This window comes from Patella vulgata, chromosome 7 (genome assembly GCF_932274485.2).
Source record: "Patella vulgata chromosome 7, xgPatVulg1.2, whole genome shotgun sequence".
Classification (NCBI taxonomy): Eukaryota; Metazoa; Mollusca; class Gastropoda; family Patellidae; genus Patella; species Patella vulgata.
Genome location: NC_065885.2, coordinates 18,735,303 through 18,759,650, shown reverse-complemented (window position 1 = coordinate 18,759,650; position 24,348 = coordinate 18,735,303). Strand labels below are relative to the sequence as shown.

At 33.4% G+C, this 24,348-nt stretch overlaps 2 protein-coding genes across 3 annotated transcripts; one reads left to right on the top strand and one right to left on the bottom strand.

Annotated features, from left to right (window-relative positions):
* Nucleotides 1–942: 942 nt before the first annotated feature.
* On the bottom strand, nt 943–18,263 carry LOC126828234 (exportin-T). 2 transcript variants are annotated; one of them, XM_050557891.2, is made up of 23 exons: nt 17,876–18,263; nt 17,080–17,165; nt 16,594–16,720; nt 16,234–16,452; nt 15,494–15,577; nt 15,032–15,301; nt 13,801–13,880; nt 12,874–13,069; nt 12,052–12,114; nt 11,638–11,709; nt 10,971–11,099; nt 10,412–10,498; nt 10,117–10,236; nt 8,969–9,063; nt 8,224–8,389; nt 7,645–7,787; nt 7,068–7,353; nt 5,958–6,215; nt 5,653–5,701; nt 4,875–4,990; nt 4,317–4,364; nt 3,915–4,040; nt 943–3,735 (listed from the first exon to the last, which is right to left on the bottom strand). In XM_050557891.2, exons 1-23 carry the CDS (start codon nt 17,933–17,935, stop codon nt 3,709–3,711), a joined length of 2,907 nt encoding a protein of 968 aa, XP_050413848.2. In that variant the 5' UTR covers nt 17,936–18,263; the 3' UTR covers nt 943–3,708. The 2 variants fall into 2 exon arrangements, with proteins under 2 accessions (XP_050413848.2, XP_050413849.2); XM_050557892.2 differs by having other exon boundaries at nt 10,412–10,480.
* A 1,326-nt stretch (nt 18,264–19,589) lies between these two features.
* On the top strand, nt 19,590–23,655 carry LOC126828246 (60S ribosomal protein L18a). The gene is made up of 5 exons (XM_050557910.2): nt 19,590–19,651; nt 21,183–21,362; nt 21,765–21,894; nt 23,023–23,132; nt 23,525–23,655. Exons 1-5 carry the CDS (start codon nt 19,634–19,636, stop codon nt 23,615–23,617), a joined length of 531 nt encoding a protein of 176 aa, XP_050413867.1. The 5' UTR covers nt 19,590–19,633; the 3' UTR covers nt 23,618–23,655.
* The last annotated feature ends 693 nt before the right edge of the window (nt 23,656–24,348 follow it).

Genomic DNA, 24,348 nt, shown 5'->3' with positions numbered 1-24,348 from the left:
CAGTCTCTCATATTCAGGGTCAAATGGGGTCATTTACACTTTCCATAAAAATGTAAACTTGCTAAACTCACCTTTGTTCTTTCTGACCCCGGAGGTCAAGAGGTCAAATTTTCCGTTTTTGCACTAGGGAGATTTAAAACAATAAAATGTCAAGTGTTTTGTGCCCATTTGAATCGAATGGCAATCCCTAGCGTCTGGTTATTCCAGTCTACACCAACAGTATTGATTGTGCATGCTCTCCAGATATGCCGTCACAGTTTGACATGACTTGTGGAATATGTCTAGCCCCGTTCTTCGATTCCCTTGTTACAAATGGCGCTGAAATGCATAATGGTACACAATTCGTCTACCAATGGTAAAATGTTTATTTTGGGTTAAATATTGGATATCAGAAGCCCATCTTTTCCTGGTAAGATCACATCATTAATGTTGATTTAAACTGACAAATAAATCGTGTTTTCAGTGTCAAAGACTTTGGATGATATTGAGTTAAGAGACTTAACTATTTCAAACATGCATTATTCAAGAACTAAATCTGCCTATTGCAGGTTTTTCTTTAGGCCTGAAATGTTACATAAATTATTAGACATTAACTTACCAAGACCATAATTAACTCTCGATGCCATTGGATGGCTCAGATATTTAGTAAATTTTAATATGTTTTGTCTCTGATGAAATAACCGTGACTTTGTATTATAGTAATGACAATCAAGACTAGACAATAATTGTGTCACTGATTATAGCGAGAACTGTCAGCTCTTTATACTTAAGGCCGCTTTAAAAGACACAAGGAGCCAGGTCATTCACAAATATACACCATGAAAAAATTAAAAGCATCCCACATAAATCTGTGCCATGCATAAATTAAAGTGCTTGTGAGAAGTTAATACACATCGCAGTACCAGTTTGAATTGAAAACAAAAGATCAATTATTTTCAAGATGTTTGTAAAGAATTTTATTGCAAAGCATTTTTACTTTTAACATTTATTCCATGGGTTATAAAGACATTCTACTTAAATGCCATGAAGTAGAGATCGATTATATATAATAAAATGTCTTTAGAACTACAAGATTACCTCATTATAACCCTGTTCAATTAAATTTGTACCCTATAAATACTGTAGACAATTCCTCAATCTGATTAAAATATAGTCTATGTTTCGTTTTTTTATACTTTCATTCAATGTCCACTAAATGAAGATCTGAAAGTTGAGGTCGCATTAGGGGTGATATGAGCGGCTTTTGACCCTATGACGTCAGACATTTGATTAACCAACAAGTATTGATGTTTCAAGTGGGTATTTGGAAATACAACTTTTGTTTTGCACCGCATGCCAAGAACTTGCCACGCCACAACAGACCATTTGATTGGCTAATCCCTCACATCAACAAGAACGTGGGTTACATAAGTCTTTCAGATCCTAGTGTAGTAAAACTAAATTTTAAACAACGAAACGAAATAGGATCTGCGTTTTAATCAATCCAAGTGTAGTCGCTGGAACCCAAATATCAGAATTATAGTGAGGTTCTTGTGTAACAACTTTTTAAGCCACAAACTCATCAATATAACAAACAATGATTTTCTCTTCCCAATAGCGCTGTTTTCTAATCTTACTATTATTCATATAAGACATAAAAGCAGTATTCCTGAAATTTGACACAAATTTATGAATGACTCTTAGTTAAAAATCCCTTAATTTGTGAAGCACACAACTTACTTTGATTTAAAATGAGAAATACAGAAAATACATGAAACCTGACTGCCTACTAACATCAATTGTCAGGTCTACAGCCAGATGACTAGTAGTAACTGATAATTACTAACCTTGTTTTGACTATTCAAATCACCATAAACAAAATGGCCAAGAAACCAATAAAAATGGGTCTGGTTACAAATGAGATTATCTTTATATAGAATATATCTAAGTATTTACAATGCCCTGATTAAATGCATATTAACCTATAATACAGCATGCTTTAAATAAATTAATTTGTATTTTACAATATTACCGGTAAGAATGCCACACTTTTAGTAACATAATAATATTTTTATATCTTAAAAAAATACAGATGTGACTTGTAAAATTTGATTTATCTAAGTTTAATATTATTTTATTGAACTGATCCATACTCATTTACATTTTGACCTACAATAAAAATTTGATTTTTAATAAATTTATGAAATATTTGAATTATTTTATTTAGAGTAAATGACAAAAATGCTAAGCTCATGGAGGGAAATGTGACACAATACAAGCCAACAACTTTTACTAATAGACAATAAAAGACATAAACAGTTTATCTATAAAACACTTGTGGAGCATTCTATGTATGATAAAAAGTGTTAGTGAAGTAACTTTTTAGATACCAAACAAGTGGAAACCGGTGATTTAAAAGGAACAGCAGAATCTTCCTCCTACATTACAATACTTATAACAAGATCAAGAATTTATCATCACAACCTATTTTTCCACAAATATAATCTCTTTTTTTTTATCGGTTCACTTAATAAAATAAAGGTGACCTTGGCAGTTCAAGATTTCCTGTCCTCTGACAAACTGACTTGAAAACACATTTGTTCAATTATAAAATTCTATAGTATATGCAGCAGAGCCTGGTGGTAATAAGAGTCCCAGATTCACTGGGACAATATACCTATTCAAATATCCTTTGTTCATAGCAATAATTATCCTTCTGGATGGTTTCATGCAAATTATTCACAAATTAATTAATGTGTGAAATATAATTCTAATAAAATACAATTTATTCTCATTTCATTTTTGAAAATTTTTAACAACAAACTGTGGCCAATCATTTTGTATAATAGTAAACAATCAAATTTTTTAACATAACATTTTATAAACAAATTTTATCAACAATAAATAAATATAGCAATATATATATATTGAATATATTAACAGCGCTATTGGGTTTTACCATATTTATTATAGGCATACAAAATGAACCTGTTTTCAGTAGTCTCTATCATCCAGAAAAATATTCTACGAATATTAGTCTGGACAGGTTGTCAACATTTGAGAAAAATTGGCTAGATAATCCTGTCTTTCACATTATCATAAACAATGTCTAAGGGAGGTAACTCCTCTTAAAACAAGACATGTACGCCCATGAAATTAATTTAAGAATGTCATTTCAAAAAATCCATTTGATTGCATGCGAGTTCAATATCTAACACTTTTAATTTTTTATTGTAAAATTTCTCTCTTCATGGGCCATATCTATGCTTTTAAAATTAATCCTAATTCGTCGTCACGATTCATGTTTGTTTATATTAATGCAAGAATTATGGGATTTATTGTGGGAAGGGGCGCAACTCTTACTAGACTTGGCTAAAGAGACTGGATAATCAACCACATTAAAAACCAAACTCCCGGTTACGCATGGGCAATGGACTTTACGTCAAATATTGACAACCTTCCCAGACACTCGGTATGTTGAAGACTAGGAGGTTCTGGGTGACCGAGACTATGTTTTCAGAAAAATTACTTTTAATTCATTCCAGGAAAAGGATTGTCATGCTTCCATAGAAATTTGTTTTTTTGTATGCCTATATTTTTGAATAATAGATTTAATGCCCTTTTTCTTCCAGGCAGATTCTTTAATATAACAAGAATTATTAAAACAATCAATTAATTGTTTATACATATATAAACTATATACATTATTTACATCCATATTCTATTCTGTCATGACTTCGCCTTTGTAAAAAATATCTGCAATTAAAAGACAATTAAATACATTTAATGAACTAACTTTTCAATGCAAAATTATAAATAAAAATATTAGGCTCAAATTTTATTCAAATTTCAGTTACCAAAGCACAGTATTTTTTCTCAATATAGAAGTCAAAGAAAATATTTAACAGATAGAAAGATTAAGAACATTGACTTACTTTGTGGTAATTTCTAAATGTTTTACTGTCTGTGCGTAAAGCATGACAAAATTCCTGAATTAATTCTGGAGGCAGATTAAGTTTTGGTAAATAATCTGATTGCAGATAGATTATCACTTCTTCTCCCTACAAAAACATTATAGAAATTAATAAATAATTTCTCAGACCCAGGAAATACACAAACTACTTGATAGAGAGATGGAAGAAAACAGGAAAATGAAGTTCATCAAGCAAATCCTAGGCCATTTCTGGACAACCCTAATCACTGACAACTGTGAGACTGATGCTACAATCATATTGAAAACAGGCAAAGAAATAATGTACTAGATCAATTAGAGATTTCAATGAAGTATCACAACTTGAAAATACAAAACAAAAGCTTTTCATCATAAACCATCTTACCCTTTTATCAACAATACTTTTTAAACAGAGAGCACTTTCACCTAAAGCCTGAAATATAGTTATAATCATCATATAAACATACATATACCATGACTAAAGAGTGTTGGTCAAGAAACTTTCACGGGCTTTTCTTGCATGGTTTCCTCTGATATGTATGTAAAAGACAGAGGGAAAAACTGAGGTCCTGTGTACACCGTGGCATGCAGGTAATAGAACATTTATCAGGTGGAATTTGACATGAGAATAGCCTGTCATGCCGCTGTCCGGACAACTTCCCCGCATGACAGAATGCATTGCATGTGCCTGCTTTCCTTTGTCCAGTTGGTGCAGAAAACTAGGAAGTTAAACCAATTTTTATTTCATTTCCATGACTAATATATACAAGTGCAATTAAAATGCACCACTTTTATACCTGATTGATTGTACACTCATTTGAGAGATTCACATTTCTGACTACAGATCAATATTCTGGTTAATCTTGAGATATTCTCATACTTTTCAGTACTTTATATATTCTATAATAGCCACTCATCTATGTATTAAATTATTTCAACTTACTAATGTTGTCTGACCGTCTGTAAGATCAAAGGTTGGTTTTAATGGTGCAAGGAAACAGGCTGGTATAATATTATTATACATAAAATCAGCAAAACCCAATATACCATCATTACCACCTGCAGATAGAAGAAAAATAATATGTTGTTATTATGTATTGTAAATGAAATGAAACGAAATGGGTTTTAACGTCCTATTGTTCTGCTCCGTACTAGGTTAATGAAGATGGGCATACACCATACAATGGGCTATGAGGGCAATTTTGCCCGAATAGCGGCACTACCGCCTACTCTTGTATCGAATTCCAAATGTCAAGGGATCTTTTGCGTGCACACCAATGTTTTTTGTCCCATACGAACGACTAGACAGCTGTCCTTGTCAGGCCCACTGTTCTGCATCATTGACAAGGGAGAACCAGGCCAGAAAATCTGGATGCATTTTTTCGGCCAATGCAGGGATCGAACGAACACCCTACCTTCAGTCTAGCGAGCCAGTGTCTTACCCACCGTGATCCTGTATTATGTATTGTAATACTACCATAGCTATCTGAATACTCTTAGTATCCCTAATCAACCTCTTAAATTTGAAATTTTATCTAAATTTGTGAAACATCTTTTATTTTTCCAAAGTAAGCATTCACTTTATGGTGCTTTGGAATGTTTATAGCTTTACTAGCTACTTTATCAATATCATAATTTATCTTAGATTAATACAATGAAGCACTGCCAAACCAAACAAGCATCAGTCTGTAAAACCAGTTTAAGATTTAAATTAGACTTACCCCAAACTTCTATCAATTTTCTGAATATATTAAAACACATTTTCTGACTCTGAAAAACAATGGAAAAGAGATACACATAAATAGCACAGAACCAAAGTCTTACACCAAGAGTTATCCTTACAGCCCACAATAATGGTAAACATTGGAAAAAATCAATTAAAATCTTGACTAAAGGATATATTTTAACATAACAAAATTGCTCTTTTTGCATTGATTTCCTGAACATAATAATTGCTTCTGCCTCATGTACTCTGATATATAACAATACAACTCCACTAAAAGATTTAACAATGAAAATATCTAACCTGTGGATCTTGAAGTTCCACCGCACCTTGGATTAACGACATCAAAACCTGATCCAAGTTCTGACCAGCTTGTGCCTTTAATACATCAAATACTTGATATGATACAATCGTAGATAGAAACTGAAAGTAGCCTCGTTCTAACATCTTCTTCTCATTGGCTGCTATCTGATCACGTTCATCAGAAGGAGTTGAGATAACTTGGAATATTGTACTTACAAGGGGCATAAATAAACTGTTTAAAAACGGGGTTATGTCCGTCTGTAAAGAGAAGTTTTAATGAAATATAATTACAAGATGAAACAACCACAATAGATGCCATTATGTTAAAACTATTTTACTCTTACTTTTGAAATAGATTAAATTGTGGCATAATAATTTATGTCATCATTCAATTTTCTATTCATTACTATTTTAAGCGCAAATAATAAATTCAACATTTATATATTATTTTAGTCCCCCTTTCTATTTACTAAGAAACTAATTTTAAATAAACTGTAATAGTGGTCTTAAAATATTGAGTTGAAGAGGCATCGCATCCCATTCCATTTTTATAGTTGTGTTTCTTACAACAACTTACCGTGTGAGAGAGAGAAAAATAGGGTTTAACATCCACTCGACAAAAACTAGGTCATATTCGGGACTAACATATGGTTCAATTTCATTTCAATAATTCGCTTGCGCGTAGGGGTCTTTAGCAGCGGAAGGAAACTGCAGGACCCAGAGAAAACCCACGAGGTTGGACAGGCGACCCTACTCCTTGTCCATTTTAAAATTTCTCTATTATATTTATTTGATTAGCATTTTTTTGCATTGCCTGCTGTAATCAGAGAGCAAGAGAGAGAAAGAAATTGGATTTACTATCTATGGTACAATTTTATTTCAATAATTTGCTTGCACACATGGATATTTAGCAGTACAAGAAACCTTAGGAACCAGAGAAAACCCATGAAGTTGGGCAGGCGACCCTACTCTTTGTCATATACAATCTTGGGATTGAAACCACGCCACTAGAATCAATGACAAACCTTATGATCTAAAGTGATACTTTAGACCACTTGACAACCCAACCCTGCAGTACAATAATCATTGATAAAACATTAATATACAAACCTTAAACTTCATAATAAGTTGATTAATTAGGGGAATAAAATCATATAATTCTTTCGTTTCTGGCTGTTTTAACAAATTTTCTAAAGCTATTGGGACAAATGGTAGAATCTCTTCACCTAGACAAACCACCATTCTATGCATATACTGACGTACACCCACATGTAATAACTGTCGATGAACGGGGGTATTTAAGGCATGTAGGAATATTTTAAGTAGTTCTGTAAATGCTTCAATACATCCACACTGTTTCATTGTCTGTTGACTAGAAAATCCTTTACTTGTACGACTGTAAAAAAAATTATATATTGTATTAGAAAATAATTTAAAAAACTGCCCTGTTGTCAAAATATGGTGCATGTTAATTGTTGTTTCACAGATTTCTGTTATGTTCTATGAAGAATACAATATCTATTCAGCAGTTCATGCTCCAGAATTTTTTTTTTTTATAATGAGGAGGGGTTTACATAGCTAAGTACATAACATAAACCCTAACCCTTTTATTTAAAAAAGCAACCCAATATACAATACAGTAAATGAGTTATATACTTATCAGGACAGACTAGACGAAAAGACATACCTTGCTAAAGCCATTGCATTATTTACACATTTAGCGTAGGCCAACTGTTTATCTTCATCATTCTCTTGATATAACTTGGTTAATAAACCTTCAAACTTACTGGCTATAGGTGCCAATAAATTTTTCATTAATTCTTGTTTTTTCTGTAACATAACAAATAAATACAAGTTTTAAGAGAAGGACAACCCAGATCTTACTGAATCTGCTATAAATAGAATGAAAATCAGGTTTGTCTTTTCAACATTACTGACGGAACCGTGAGATAACTGTATTCTGTGTAACTTGCTACTATGTCAACCTGGAACATTCTGGAACCGATCAACGCGAGAATAATACAAGGTAATTAAGAAAAAAACCAGTGTAGAATGAATTTAAATTAAAAGAGTCTAGTGGTCTTACAGTACACTGTACACAGGACCTTTGTTTTCATTCTGTCTGAATGGCAAGACATGAAATAAAGCAATATTAAACAAATGGATTTTGTTTTTTACAATTTAATGATATGTTCGAGAACAGAAACCCCTCTTTAAAAAAAAGTCAGGAATATGTCACAGGTATAACTATATTTTGTAAACTAACCTCTGGAGGAAAATCACTGGCTACTACAAGAACCCCAGCAGTTTCATATATAAATAGCTGATCATCGTCTGATAGCAGATGTTGATAACCATTATCTGGTGTATTTAACGCCAATAAATCCTGGATTCTCTTTAACACATCTTCCAGATATGAATTCATATGTTGTCTGAAAATTGGAATAGATACAATTCTATTTATTCTAGTCTTAATTAATAATTTTAATATTTGTAACAATTAACAAGGTTTAACAACTATAATCTAGGTCCGAAATAAAGTTTTGAAGTGGGTTGGTCTGATGTATTATATAAATTATTGATGAGAAAAAAATCTATATGATCTAATTTTTATTTTGAAATATTATAAAGTCAATTTGTTTACTGAATTTCAATTTGATTTATCTTGAACTGGCTCTATCTGTGGACCTCAAATTTTATATGTTACAGATACTCAATCCACAATGCTAATCAGCATATAAAACTTAATTATTAAATCAACACTCTATATTATTTACCCAAAATGTACTTAAACTTTTTAAAATTGAAATGTCATCTTCGTCTTTTCTTTAAGCAAGTGAAAAATAGACCTTTACCCAATAAAAGATGCCAAAGAATACATTAAATTCATCCACTACGTTCAAACATTTATTGAAGGATGCCTGTCCAGTTGGATATATGATAACTTTGTAAACAAAAATGAATACCAACTCCCAATTTAGAAGTGAGAGATTCTCAAGAAAATTACTTACTTTAAACCCTTGACAAATCTTGAAAATAGATATGATGTCCGGCTTCTAACTTTAGCTGATCTGTTTCGGAATCCACGCTCATCTAGAAATGCCATCTACAAATATATATTTAAATAACAATTAGATGCATGAAAGATGTTTGGTTTGATACACTCTCTACAAATTCATTCAGAATGCACATAATCATAAGGACAATATTGGGAGTTAAAATTAAGGTTTTATTCAGGTCATCTCCTCTATGAAAAATCCTCCACGACAAGCCAAAATATAACAAATTTAGTTGTACCTGTCTAAATGTCTGGTACTACTAATCGCCTGATATTTTGAACTTTTAGCTGAAATTTTACTTAACCATGCATTATGCAAGAGCTAAATCTGCCTATTGCAGATCTTTCTTTAGGTCTGAGTTATCTCAATTATTAATAAGACATTATTTAACTTATCCAGACCATAATCAACTCTCGATGCCATCGTTCACCTGCGATATTTCGTGGATTTTGTGATAGATAATTGAACATAAAAATGGATGATTGAGACTTTGCTTATTACCACAACACTAGTAATGACGATCAAGGCTAACCTAAAATTGAATCCCTAATATCTCTTTATTTAATCTTACCTAATTGAACTTTAAACTCAGAAAAAATACAAATCTGTCCCAGACAAAATGACATGCACTAGAGGAATTTTGACTGACAAAGCCTGAACTTGTATCCGACATGATCTTTGACAGAAGCCGGATTTCCAGGCTTATTCCACTAGTTCTACATTTTTAGACTCATCTGCTTTCCAATGTAATCCTTTTTGGGTACCCCACTAACTTGAGTTTTGTGTTTGCATCCCTCCCATCCCCAATTAAAACAGTATGAGGGCAAACTTGAACTGGTCTGTAAATCATACAAAGCAACAATTGGATAAACAAAAACCTGACTGATCACCTCTTGTATCATTAATGTTTAACATAAGAGAGAGAGAAAGAGAGAGAGAGAGAGAGGGGAATGCGGTTTAACGGTTCAATTTTATTTCAATAATTCGCTTGCGTGTAGGGGTCTTTAGCAGTAGGAGGAAACCAGAGAACCCGGAGAAAACCCACAAGGTTGGACAGGCGACCCTACTCCTTGTCAATTTAACATAAGAAAACTACTTACTAAGACTTCTGGGATATGTTCTGGTTCACACTGAAAGAATTTATCATATCGTACAACCGTTTCGAAGAACTGTAACAACACACTTGTATGACCTTGACAACTAACACGACTTTTAATTAACTGTAAAATATAAACAAATCATATTACAACAATTCTATTGTTTTAGGTAGATTGAGGTTTTAGACTAAGCATACTAAACTGACATAAAATGTCAATGTTGATATCTGCTTGTCTGCTTTCTCATCATTGAATTTCAACAGAAATGTAACAAAAATAGATCGTAAAATATATTTACCAATCTCATCATTTCCTGCAACGCTGAAACTTTCGTAGGATTTCCACTAAAATGTTGACCGTGTGACGCCTGAAAAATATCACATGACTTTACCGATTATAAAATACACAGTTTTCACTCCTAACTGTTCAGTAAAATTAATTGGTATAAACTTCCATTTATTGGGAATAGAATATATTTAAAACATTTAGTTAATATCTATAATTTGCACTTACAATATAAATGAAGTAGGGTTTAATGTTCTTACTGCTCTGCACCAACCAGGCATATAGCATACAGTGTGCTTTAAAGCCAATTTTGCCTGGATAACCGCGTTTCTGCCTACTTTTTGTCCAATTTCAAGGATTCTCTTTTTTGTCGTCCCACCCAAATGACTAGACGCTGTTCCTTGCCAGGTCCTCCATCTGACAAGGCGGAAACCCAGCTGAAAAGTTTGGAGCCACTTTCTAGTCCAATACCAGGATCAAACCTGAATCTTTCGGTAAGTGTGTCAGTGCCTGATTCCTTGAGCCAACATGGCTCCAACTCAAAACATAATAATAAGATTTACAATACTCACAGGTACTGCTTCACCTAATATATACATTAAATACACAGCTATCTCTACATCACGAAAATCTGTTGATTCCCAGACAGGTAGGGTTCTTGTTACTACATTTAAAACTGTTCCTATTAATAGGTCAGTATCCTAAAATACAACAACAAATCAGTTGATATTATATATCACAAATATAAATATTTCATCCATTTTAATAACAATATGTTAATAATATCCAATCTACACTGGACCCTCACTGTAGCATGCTTCGTTATAATTTTAAATATCAGATGGTTTCAGCACGGCTCTCTATATTGGTATAGAGGAGCTCTGATGGTAGAGACTCAACAGTAAGCGTAGGATGACCACACCACCTATAGAGAAACACCCATAAGACAAACCAACGGACAAGACACACAATACACAGACATGGGAAGTTATTATAACCAACTAAAGTATATCAAATCAAGTGAATGATTACGGGGTCTAGTCATAATCATCCACTGCAGTGTACAATCCTGGAAAGGTTGAGATTCAGGCTTCATTCAAAATGAGCACTACTCACTACAAATGGGAAAATCCACAACAAAAGGGTAGCATATAAAGGGTGTATTTACTAGGCCTACTAGTTAAACAAAATCTCAATAAAATGTCCCTAATAATTTGTGTAAATTTATATCAATCTTACCAGTAATGCCAAATTATTAAAGATAACTTTTAATTGTTTTCTGTATTCTAGAAACATAGCTTCATCCTCCCCCTAAAAAACAAAAATCACAATACAAAATATACTCAACAGATAATTTTTTTTACTGTATCAATATATGGATGAGAAGCAAATGTTGCTTAGCATAGCCGATTAATGCGGACCAATATTTTCTTATTTCAGATGTTAAATAAGGCCACAATTAATTCCACTTAGTTTCAAAATTCAGTCCAGACTTTTCAGTATCGTGAGTGTAAAATTTTGTTTTTAAAAACAATCAACCAATACTAATTCAGGCAGATGAAGCACATTCTGAATGATAGAATATGTAACTGATGTTTGGTTCATCATTAATGTTAAATGAAGCTTTGTATAATCAAACAAGTTAATATTTACCTCCTGTTCAAAATTATAAGATTCATCAAATTTCATCTTAGATATAATTGTATACAGTAAACCCTGCAAAGTACAAACACAATTTTAAGGCACCTTTCACAGACGTTATCTGGCACAATAACTCTGTAGAATGATGAGACATTACTGACATATTATTATTTATTCATTTTGCCTTTCAAAGACAATTGCCTGTTTTCCCCTCAAACACCAGCATGGTAATTGTTTCATAATAAAAATAGTTTTAAATAATATTCCTGAAGCAATGGCTACAAGCATGATCAGCTTATTTCTTTGCTACTGTGACTCAGATTAAAATGATTAATACATTTACAAGAAGCTTTCCAAAACAGAAGTTAGCAGTCACACTGTATACTAATTTAACTATTCTAATATTACTCCAATCCTCCTGTTTGATTCAATTGAAATGGTTAAAGATACATTATGTAAGATTTAGATAAAGAACTGACCATTCTTGCTATAATAGCTCAAAAATAGATAATGTAAAATTTAAAATTTCATTCACATTACTTCATTCTGAGCCAAGTTATCACTGTTTGTAGTTTTGATAAGATGTGTGCGTTGTGGTAACCAGGGCACTCGTATATTCGAGACTTCTAATCTAGTTAAAATCTTGACTATTGGATGCCATCGAGAGTTGATTATGGTCTTTTTTTGCTAATAAATGTCTAATTAATAGTTTATATAACATTTCGGGCCTAAAGAAAGACCTGCATTTGGCAGATTTAGCTCTTGCATAATGTATGTTTAATCAATAATACATAAATGTAGCATATAATTTTAATTTGTAAACATCTCACTCACTTCTACATTTTCTCTCTGACTAGGAGTAAGAGGTACTACTTGTTTTAACAGAGCAATGTAGTCCTGAGCAAACCCTGTCACTGCTCCAGAAACATCATCATCCTCATCACCAAGGAAACGTAACATAAAGGGTATTTTGTGTTCTAATGCCCGAAGAGTTATTTGTGTATTTTCTTGGTCGTTACTTTTTACCAGCCTGTAGAACAAATGATTTTATTTTTTAAACAGAGGTTGAGTAGTTGATAAGACATACATTTTAAAGATTTGTTTATTTTTGACTAAGTTCCTTTCTACCAGTTGATATCTCTACATGACTCTATTAAGTTTAAAACTTGCATGAAATATATGAGAGAGAAAAAAATGGGGTTTAACATGCACTCAACACAAACTAGGTCATTTCGGGGCTAATAATTGGTTAAATTTTTTATTTCAATAATTCGCTTGCGCGTAGGGGTCTTTAGGAGTAGGAGAAAATCGGAGGACCCGGACAAAACCCTACTCTATGTCACGTATAACCGAGGAATTGAAACCACGTCAGTTGACTCAATGACAGACCTTATGATACAATGCGCACGCTCTCACCATTTTGACCCCCCCCCCCCCCGGAAAGGTATAAAATAAAATGAAATGGGGTTTAACATCCTACTGATCTGCTAATGAAGATGGGCATACATGTGCTTGCTATGAGGGAAACTTTGGCCGGACGACAGCACTACAGCCTACTCTTATATTCAATTCCAACTGCCTAGGGTTCTTTTACGTGAGTACCAATATGTACACATGACCTCGGTTTTTCATCTCATCTGAACGATTATATGTAATCCTATGCCAGGCCCTCTGTCCTGCATCATTAACAAGAGGGAATCATGTCAGTTTGTTGCTAGAGGAAGGATATGCTTCAAGTGACAAATAAATTGACCAACTTACTTCTGCCATGCTAGTATGAGACTAACACCTATACCATTAACGAGTTTAGATAATTTAGATAAATAATCCCCTTCTTCATCCTAAAAGTATAAAATCAATTTCACTATTTAATTTTCAAGCAAGGAACACAGCACAACAAAATACACATTATCCCCTTTCCCAATGCTATTTTCAGGGTTGCTTGAATTGATTGTCTGTTTGTAACATTTCAAATCCAAGGAATTGCAATAGGGTGACTTGGAAATGAATCCGGTCACAGTTCTGTCAAACACACAATCTGATTAAAATACAGATCTATATTTCGTTTTGTTTTTTTATACTTTCGATGGCCTACACTCATAAAGATCTGACCGGTTGTAGCCATAGGTCGCGTCAGAGGGTCATACGAGCACCTTTTGACCCTATGACGTCAGACATTTGATTAACCTGGTTAACAAATCAGCATTGATGTTAGTAGATTACCCGCAGTTCCGTGCAAAGCTTGCCGTAACAGACCGTTTCATTGGCTAATTCCTCACACCATTCAGAACACGCCAATGATAACAACTCTTCCAGATCCTAGTTTAGTAAAGACAAGTAAAACGAAATTTTGAGGATCTGTGTTTTAATCAGATTGTAAAACACATGGTTCTCATGTTTATTCAATAGACTATTTCGAGGGATTGAGAGAATACAATTCTAGAAAATTTAATCTTGTAACCAAGTTATACAGGTCACAATTCTATGGAATACAATTACTGCTTTTTACTGAGCGACGTTTCGATTAGGCTTCTCTAGTCATTATCAAGCTATGATATCAAGCTCAGTAAAAAGCAGTAATTGTATTCCATAGAATTGTGACCTGTATACTCTAGTTCAATTACTAAATGCCATTGAAACAGTTTAACCAAGTTATATTGCTCTGAGTGATATTGAATTTAAGACACCAATTTTTGGGGTCAAATCTGGGCAGATTGAAATACATGGATACACCATCTTATTCAACGATACATGGATTCAAAACCAACTGAGACTAAGGATAGAACATAATGCATGTGGTTACAGATTTAGCTTGGTAACAGTTATGCTGACTGAAAAAATAATTAGTCTTTATATGAACAGCTTTCTCAGTTTACTTTCTCCACTTCCAATATACTTAGAGGTTTACCTATTGAATAAAAAAAAGTCCAGGTTCCAAACTTACAAAACATGGCCTAAGACACAAAGTATATATGTCTACATTTTTACATACCTCAGAAGGATTGAAGACACCCTGGCTTTCCAATAAAGAAACAAAGGATTCGATTAATTTAGTTTTAGCGACAGGATCCATGCCTTTAGATATTATTTCATATATACAATCACAGGCGCTTTCTCGTAACAGATTATTGTTGAGAAATCGTAGGAGAGCTGTGACGAATCTGTCGTTAGCAACCAGATTAATGTCAATCCATGACACATATTTACCAACAACCTCTAGACACTGACATGTTATTTCTGGATGTGATGTCTCATAACCTGTCTGTAAAACAAAACACAAATTTGTATAACATTTTCGAAGTAAATTATTTTTATGTCACCAACCAAGGCATGTCAAAATTATACAAATAATGAAAAAGGTAACTGGGAAATCATTGTAATCTCAGGCTACTTTTCCCAATTCTAATATCTTTAAATATAACCAAACACGTAGACTTCTAAAAATAATAATTACCATAATCATAAACCAAGATTCTGCTAACTGTACAACATACTGATCTCTCATAGCATCTTTTATTAATGTATTCCTCTGAGTTTCCTTTATTACAAAATATATCATTTATTAATACAAACACTAAATCTATATACGAAATATAATACAACAAACAAAAAATATCTGTTTAGATTGAAATTATAAAATAAAATCCCCCAAAACAAGTAAAGTTACAGGAACTATGAAAAGGAAAGGATGGAGGGGAAAGTTGGGTGGGGCTTAAAATAGTCAGTTACTTGATGAACAAGGTGGGATGGGGCCCAGTGGTATAAAGTGTTGCGCTTTAAGCTCTAGCTGGCCGGTTACCTCTGGCTTGTGATTGTGGTTTGGATCCCTGGTGAGCGTATGTGGCTTGGAGATAGGGGTACCTTCACAAACTCGTGGGTTACATCGGGTACCCCAGATTCCTCCCACAGGAAAGACCCCTGTGCATGCGCTAAGATAATAAAATAAGACAAATTGTCTGCGACATCACCGTCGGTGGAAGTGGACGTTAAACACTAATAGAAGAAGAAGAATGAGCGAGGTGGGTGACACGCCCAAAATCTTAATAAACCTAGAACAATACCATCGGCTATGTACAAGTTTAGAAGGGCTTCTGTTTCAATAACATACACCTGTCTTTCCCTTCCCCCGCCACTCGCCAAAAAAAAATAATTCCAACACATATGACCATTTTCCAACAAAGAAAATCTACAAACCTCTTGATTATGAATTATTTCTCTGTCAACAACCTCACTATCAATAGCCAATAGAATTCGCAGATACATATCAACAGCCATGGGACCGATACGCAATGTGTCTAGAATGTCAGAGAAGAAAGTCGGCCATCGATGAGGGTAATCAACGACATAAACAAGGGAGACAACCTGTGCTACTTTATTTCGAATAAAGTTTTTATTCTGTGACGCACCATTTCCCTGTAAAACAAAATAAGAATAAAATTAATTATGTAAATTTATTACAGTTTAATTATTATCTTGCTGTCTGAACAAAATGGATTACAAAATGTAATTTTATGTGTGCTAGTTTAGAAATCAATACATGTAAGTTTAACTTACCTCTATTTGTAAAAGAGCAACAACAAATGATTTAACAATATCATGATCATCTTTTGATCCCAATAGGTAATTCTTCTTTAAATAATTCTCAACAACTTGTAGACAAAAAAACTTCACATGATCATTGCTGAAATTAACAAGTTAAAAATTAATTATAGACGTCATTGACATTTGATCTATTGTCTGCAACTCCAATATTTTTTTCATTCAATTTGAAAAAAGATAAATCCAGTGTATTCCCCACATATTGTAAATAAAATGTAAAAAAATAAATACAGGTAAACGTATTGTAAAATGAGAAATCAAAGTAATAATTCCCGTTGATAAACTGCTAATTAACTGTGAAAAATTACCTACAGTCCTGGTCATAGCCTAAATACCAGACCGGACTTACTTGCATTAAAATCAACCAGCATAGGCGTGTAGATGCACAGGATTATTACTTACATTATTTAGCAGAAATATATAATAATATGGTAGCCCTACCTATGATATGTTCCACTTGTGAAAGCCTGAGCACAAAGTTTCCATCCATTCTCACACGATTTCAGCTGTTCAAAATACTGCATGGCCTATAATATAATAATATGCATATAACATCATAGAAAATATTACAACTACAATGTACATGTGTCTAACAATGCATACATGTAAGCCTAACATCATAGAAATTATTACATCTACAATGTACATGTGTGTCACAATATGCATACTATAGCATCATAGAAATAAGTATTACATACATCTACATCGTACATGTATGTGTGTAACATACATACACATTTAAGGCTTAAGGTTATGAAAGCCTACATTTAGTATGTAGAACATAGAACATATTATATTAGAACTAATAGAAGACAGGCTCTGAAATTATTCCTCACAATGTTCATTAACATAAATATTTCATGATTGTTAGATCTATGTACCTTATTCTTTATTATGAAATTTGATAAAACAAAAAACACATTTGTCTTAGACTAATATCCTACATTTTTTATTCAATTTTACATGTATTTAATTTTGCTCCACCTGCATATTAACATTGACCATATTTGCATGTCTAAATTCTATAATTGTTGTGTTAATATTATATCTGTCATCAAAACATATCATTCTGATAATTCAAACAAATCTTAAACAGGATAAAGAAGCAGGTTGACTTTTAATTTCTATCATTTTCAAGTTATCTTCACCCAAATTACATTGTTTTTCCATTTACAAATTATCAATATCATCAATCAAACAAAACATTTACACACTGACAGTGACACCAAATACTTACTCGATCCCGAGATCCATTGTCAGCGTTTGGTCCTAACCCCTGTAATGCCAACTCATCCATTTTTACGATAAATGTACATCAATTTTTAATTTATTTCATAATTTAATCTGTTTAGAAAATGCTAAGAAGTCATCATTTTGTTTTGTTTATGAACTGTCTGGTGAACTGGTTCTATCTCAATCTGATTTCACAGCAGCTGTTGTGATTGACACGCCTACGACGTAATTTACTTCATAACTTTTGCCATTTTCTACTAATATTAAAACAATTGTTGTGCCTCTGGGAACAGTATGTGATCTGATTGATAATTATTTTGCTTATATTTAGCAGATAATTTTGTTATTACACCTCGACACTACCACGTTTCATCACTCCCATGCTTGTTATTCGTTAGTAACGGTTGCTTCCAAATTTACACCCGGTGATGAAACGAAATGGGTTGAGATCATGTGACCACGGGTGTATTGCACGATATTGCATGATATTATATGGATGTATCTATTTATAATCAAACCCACTACCAGTAGCGGATTATCAGTGAGGCTGATGAGGCTGCAGCCTCAGGCCCAAAGATTTTGTAAAAAAATTTTTTTTAGACTTGTCTGATACGATTAAAACGCATAGACAATGAATGTTAGGGGGGTTGGGTTTAGGCCCACCGGGAATCAACATAGGCCCTGACCCGAAATTAATTAGGCCCACGCCATTTTAAATAGGCCCTATTTAAAAACTAAATAGGCCCTCCAGCAACTGCCGCCTCAGGCCTTGGTGGAGCTTAATCCGCCACTGCGTCCACTACTGATTGCTAATTAAATCAAAGAATTAAAACAGCCTATCAGAGGAAGTTCTAATGTTATAATTATTATCAATTAATTAGAATATAATAAAAAGTCATATTAGTACCATATGATACTTCAACGAATTAAAGGCATAAAATAAAGTTTATAAGTTTGAAATGATAGTATTAGCGGAACATAATCGAATTTTTAAACTAAAAATAAATAGATATAATAAGGGACATTGGAATTGATGCAAGTCTGCAAGGGGAAATATGTGGGAGTGGGATTTGTTGGGAGGAAAATAGAATGATTTTATATACCGCCTGCCCCCATATACACCCCGCCGTTTTTTTGCTGCTGCAGAAGTCTGATCGCTTGTGTAGAACCTATTTGATTTTTATATTTAATTGAATCTGCCACATTGTACTGATAAACTGTTTTATGTGGTAACTATTCGGGGGTTTTAATTAAAATGTCTTTAATAGTAACGTTTACCTGTTGACTTAAGAATTTTGTCTTTTAATTCGGGGGGGGGGGGTAGATTATAAAATGATGATGTACCCGACTCGGGAAGCCCTGTATCAAGTTTTAATTTTCTTTTAAATATTAGCAGCCATTCACAAATCCCTCAAAAGTGGAAAAAGAAGAATATTTTGTAAGACACTTAACTGGTCTTGAATGCAATTGATTATTTTTTATGTTCTTGTTGAAAGTTCTACTACCGGTTGTCCGGTTATTTTTACGTTTTTCGGTTTGGACACTGCGATCCAAAATTTGTATCAACCAGTTAAATAAATCGGGTTTTGTGTAAGTTTTAAAAGATCAATAATTATTTCATAACTAAATAAATTTTCGACAATTTCTTCAGTAATATCACATTTAATATCAAAAATCGAAGAAATAAATTGAATTATTTTTTTTTTTAATTCCGGAAAAAGTCACGTGACACGTTCTTTTCCCCCTCGTGTAATTTAGCAAAATGAGGGTTCGTGGTGAGGTACGGCCTTTAATGTGTAAAATAACGTTTTGAACCAACTAAAATTAAATTGTATTTATGTCCCGGCTTATGTAAAGTCATTATAATGTCTCCTTTGTTCTCAGTTTTTAGTTCAAATACAGTTAGACACCGATATTTATTAAAAATTCCTGAGAAATCCATCCAAGATGGCGGCTAACGAAAACACGTGTGTTACAAACACACAAATTTCTGTCTCCACAGCTCTATTTGTCATGCAACAAGCTTGTCTTGAATAAATAATTTAGATGTCTTAAACGGCACTTACGTAGTGAACCCCTGGCCATGTGACATTTGTGTTGACCGCGAAATCGGTGGCTAGGTCGTGTGAAAAGTGCAGTTTTGGGTCATATATATGTTTGATGTGACTCCCATTTGATTTTTGTGTTATAGGTTTTATTCTTAAATACCCAATCCTAACCCTAATAGAAGTAGGAAGTTCCATGTGAACACAGTTCGGACGGCTAAGCTCTACTTTTTCGGTGTAAAAGTGATGGAAATAGGAAAGGGAGTCTGATTCACTGCCTGATCAAACATGATCGCCCAGTTTAGCTGGTTCTGGTTGGATTGTTCAATCTTCAGTTCAACATGGATAGCTAATTAATAAGCAGGCAATTTTAACAACCATTATCAAATTCTGCATAATTGAAATGTACTAAAGCTTCTCTGTCTTAATATCTAAGAAGACCCTCATGAATCACTCCGACTGAATTTGCATTTATTCATATAAATAATCTGTTTTTTTTATCAAATTGCCAAGATAAAATTTGTACAGGACTGAGGAAACTACTTTACTAGCATAAACATGATAAACAGAGCCAGGAGGGAATTAAATCGAGCAAAAACATGCAATATTTGATGGTTACATAGAAAACAACAAAACCCCTCAGTGTAGTGACAACTTGTCACTGCTCATATGTCTTGCAGTGTTTGCTGTCCACTTTATAATGTATAATTTAATGACAACTTGACTTTGGTCATGTTCCTACAGTAAAGACTTAAAATGGTGAACAGGCTTTTGTTTACGCTTCTGCTAACGTGTGGAATGAATTGCCTAGTCATATTGTAAAAATTCTACTAATGTTGCTGGGTGTTTTTTTTTAAATTTTAAACATGTTTTTAAACTATTAACATGTTGACATTTTAATGTTTTAGAACTATTTGTTTTACATTGTATGAATTTTAATTGTGAAGAGCGCCGTGGAGCAGCTTGTTAGCTGGAGCACTTAGCGCTATACAAATTGATTATTATTATTAAAAGATATCACAGAGCTTCAAATGCATGTAGTTTTCTTTCGACTAAATTAAAGTCCTGAGAGCATTCCACTCAGAATTTAACCTTTTCATATCTGTGAATACTGTGATTTCTTCTTTAATATAAGAATAGCTAGGACTAAGACATTATTGTTGATGGGAATTTTATTCCAAAACAAACTTTTTTTTAGTTGAAATGTTTTATTAAGACATTTCTATGTCATGATTGTAAAGAAAAATTTATTATCTTTTTTATTAGTTGAAACAGTATATGGTCTATGGGCGCCATACGCCATCTGGAAAGATGACTGACCCTCCAATTTATAAAATGAACATCTTTGCACCAGACAGGTGTTCAGCTAAATCACGATTCTGGTATTTTGTCAAAAGTTTGAAGAAAGTGAAGAAAGCTCATGGTGAAATTCTGCAATGCAAATTGGTAAGTTACCTGCATTATTACATTATTCTTGCAATGTTTGCCATTGGGTTTGGTAATGAACTTCATAGTGTTCTTTTAAAACATTAATAGAATGATTAACAGTTAGGGGTTTGACTAGTTGAGGTATATTTAACCCAAGATGCATATAAATGTTCTATTGCCATTGGGATTTGTGTTGAATAGCTGCTACTACAAGAGTAACAAGATCAATTGTTAAATGTTTGCAGCTTTTAGAACAATGTTTGTCCAAAAGTTTGACATCTAAGAGCACAATGACACCCAATAAAGGCTGAAATAGCATAAAATAGAAAAATTTATTCAGTGCTGAATTTGATCATCTTCTTTCCATCATGTGGAATTTGATTGTTCTTTAAATTAATACAGTTGATTTTATTTTATTAGATTGGTGAAAAGAAACCAACACAGATAAAGAACTATGGTATCTGGTTACGTTATGTGTCTAGAAGTGGTATTCACAACATGTACAGAGAATACAGAGAATTAACAGCAGCTAAAGCTGTCACATCCAGCTGTAAGTAATACATTCAAACCCAATAACCATATCGGAGTGAAGTGGTTATATTTGTCAAGTCTATTGTCCAGAACAATTGGCAACACTTGTTACTTCTATATCCTTTGTCTATTTTTTGCCAAAAACGTGATGGTGCATCCTAATCCAACACTGATTTTCGAGACAGAAAAATTACTGAAACGATAATGGGAAAGGAAAGGTTGACGGCTTTCAACTCTGCCAACTGCATCGCAGAGAACAAAAGCACATGTAAAACTCTTGGTGCATGCTATACCTTACTTGTTGCCAGTGATACATGTATGCCTTTAAGTGTTGCATGTGCCAGGTTATATAAACATTCTACATTCTGCATATTTTCTGTATGCAAAACTAAACATGGTGCTCCCTTAGGCTATAAAATTCCCTTGCAGACCTGATCTATCATCAACAATTACGGAGAATAACTGACAAATAAATAATCCTTAGTTTCCACAAGTAAAAGGTTCTGTCAAATTTTTTATACTACCGTATCTGAGAAAAAGAGATGGCAGAATGATTGTGTTTGACAAAAGCTTGGAATTTGACAGGAAGCTTTATGTCTAAGCTTGTATTAAATGTGATTTTCGTTCCACCATAATCTTCAATTAAGTCAGTATTCCTACCACTCTGCAAATCTCTTTAATGTGATCTTACACTTTCCAGATAGTCTAAGCTTATGAGTCGAAGCTTGTATTAAATGTGATTTTTGTTCCACCATAATCTTCAATTAAGTCAGTATTCCTACCACTCTGCAAATCTCTTTAATGTGATCTTACACTTTCCAGATAGTCTAAGCTTATGAGTCGAAGCTTGTATTAAATGTGATTTTTGTTCCACCATAATCTTCAATTAAGTCAGTATTCCTACCACTCTGCAAATCTCTTTAATGTGATCTTACACTTTCCAGATAGTCTAAGCTTACGAGTCGAAGCTTGTATTAAATGTGATTGTCGCTCTGCTCATCCATAATCTTCAGTTAAGTCAGTACTCTGTCTCTCTACCACTCTGGAAGCCCACTCTAAGGTTCTTGAACTTTTTAGACACCAATGGCATAAATTTCTTTACCCTAGTAATACATGGTTAAACATTGTAAATTACATTGATTTTCAGATCGTGATATGGGTGCCCGTCACCGAGCCAGGCCATCATCTATACAGATCATTCGAGTTAAACAAGTTGAAAATGAAAAAGTACGAAGACCCAACATCAAACAATTTATTGTAAGTTTACTATATTTGATTGGTTTTATTGTGCATTCCTGTTTTACATTAGAAGTTGATGTATGCAAAGAGTATTGTTTGTTAATGACTGGTGAAGTTAGTAGTTGAATTGAACAATGGAAATAAAAAATGGCGTGATATGGAGTATCTGTAGATCTCTTTATTTCTTTACATGATATTGTGTACGTCATTCTTACAAATCTCAGAACTGTGTGCATGTATGTTTACAGACTCTTTTGTACTTTGAGATTGTCATGTTGCTGCTTAAGTCATTGTTATTTAATGACCCACAAGCGGAGATAAAACTAAAAACTTTACAGTATAATTAAATACCTAATCTTGCTTTGTTATTCTCCCTATAAATAATGTTTGTTATTTCTTCTCTATTTCAGAAACCGAATGTGCGATTCCCTCTGCCTCATAGAGTTAATCATAAGCTTTATGTACCACGATTCTCTACGAAACGACCACAAACTAAATATTAACTGTCGTCTTGTATAGAAATAAAAGTGTCATAGAGGGATTTGTCTTCTTGATTATTTATTTTAAAAGAGATGAGTTTTACACAATTTTATAATGGTGGTTTTTTGGTGTGTCACCAAATTAGTCCCTGTAATCCAGTCCCCTAATTATTTGAATGATTAATTAGTCAAACTCCATGAAATGAAAATTTAGTTGTCAAGTGATTTCCCAAACTATAGCAATACCTAATATTTAGTTAAACTAAAAATCGGTCCATTTAGGCATGACATTCACTCGTCCCCATTTAGAAATTGATTGAGTGTTGTGATTGTTTAGTAGACTGGGCTCATCACTAAACTTCATGGGAGGTGGTAGGGTTCATGATTGAGTTTGTCGCTCAGATTGTGGAATACACTAAAGGCAGTGTACATATTGTATCATTGGCAAATGAAATCTGGAAAGATTCAGTTGGAAAGCGACTACATATATGGGCGAAATTCCAAATCCTGGTATATCGTAATCTATCAATGTATGGTTGTGCCATAGCCCTTAAACCCTAGGCACTTTGTACATATAAAAATTTGACTGATGCGTTCCTTTTAAGAAAATTAGTACTGGTATATTCCTGGACAGTGTCAACTACTGTTCCTTAACCTGCTGTCACGGTAGGATATAGGGTTGTGCCCAATCTGATTAAAACTCAGATACTATTTTGTTTCGTTTTGGGGATCACGTGGGTAAGACGCTGGCTCGC

What these genes read in the sequence shown, in the direction of transcription:
- LOC126828246 (XM_050557910.2), top strand. An exon ending in AAATTCTGCAATGCAAATTG is followed by an intron (nt 21,363 to 21,764) that starts GTAAGTTACCTG and finishes TTATTTTATTAG; the next exon opens with ATTGGTGAAAAGAAACCAAC. An exon ending in TAAAGCTGTCACATCCAGCT is followed by an intron (nt 21,895 to 23,022) that starts GTAAGTAATACA and finishes ATTGATTTTCAG; the next exon opens with ATCGTGATATGGGTGCCCGT.
- LOC126828234 (XM_050557891.2), bottom strand. Translation starts at nt 17,935, where the DNA reads ATGGATGAGTTGGCATTACAGGGGTTAGGACCAAACGCTGACAATGGA. An exon ending in CCAGTGATTTTCCTCCAGAG is followed by an intron (nt 7,788 to 8,223) that starts GTTAGTTTACAA and finishes GTTATGTTACAG; the next exon opens with AAAAAACAAGAATTAATGAA. An exon ending in AAAGTATTGTTGATAAAAGG is followed by an intron (nt 4,041 to 4,316) that starts GTAAGATGGTTT and finishes ATGTTTTTGTAG; the next exon opens with GGAGAAGAAGTGATAATCTA.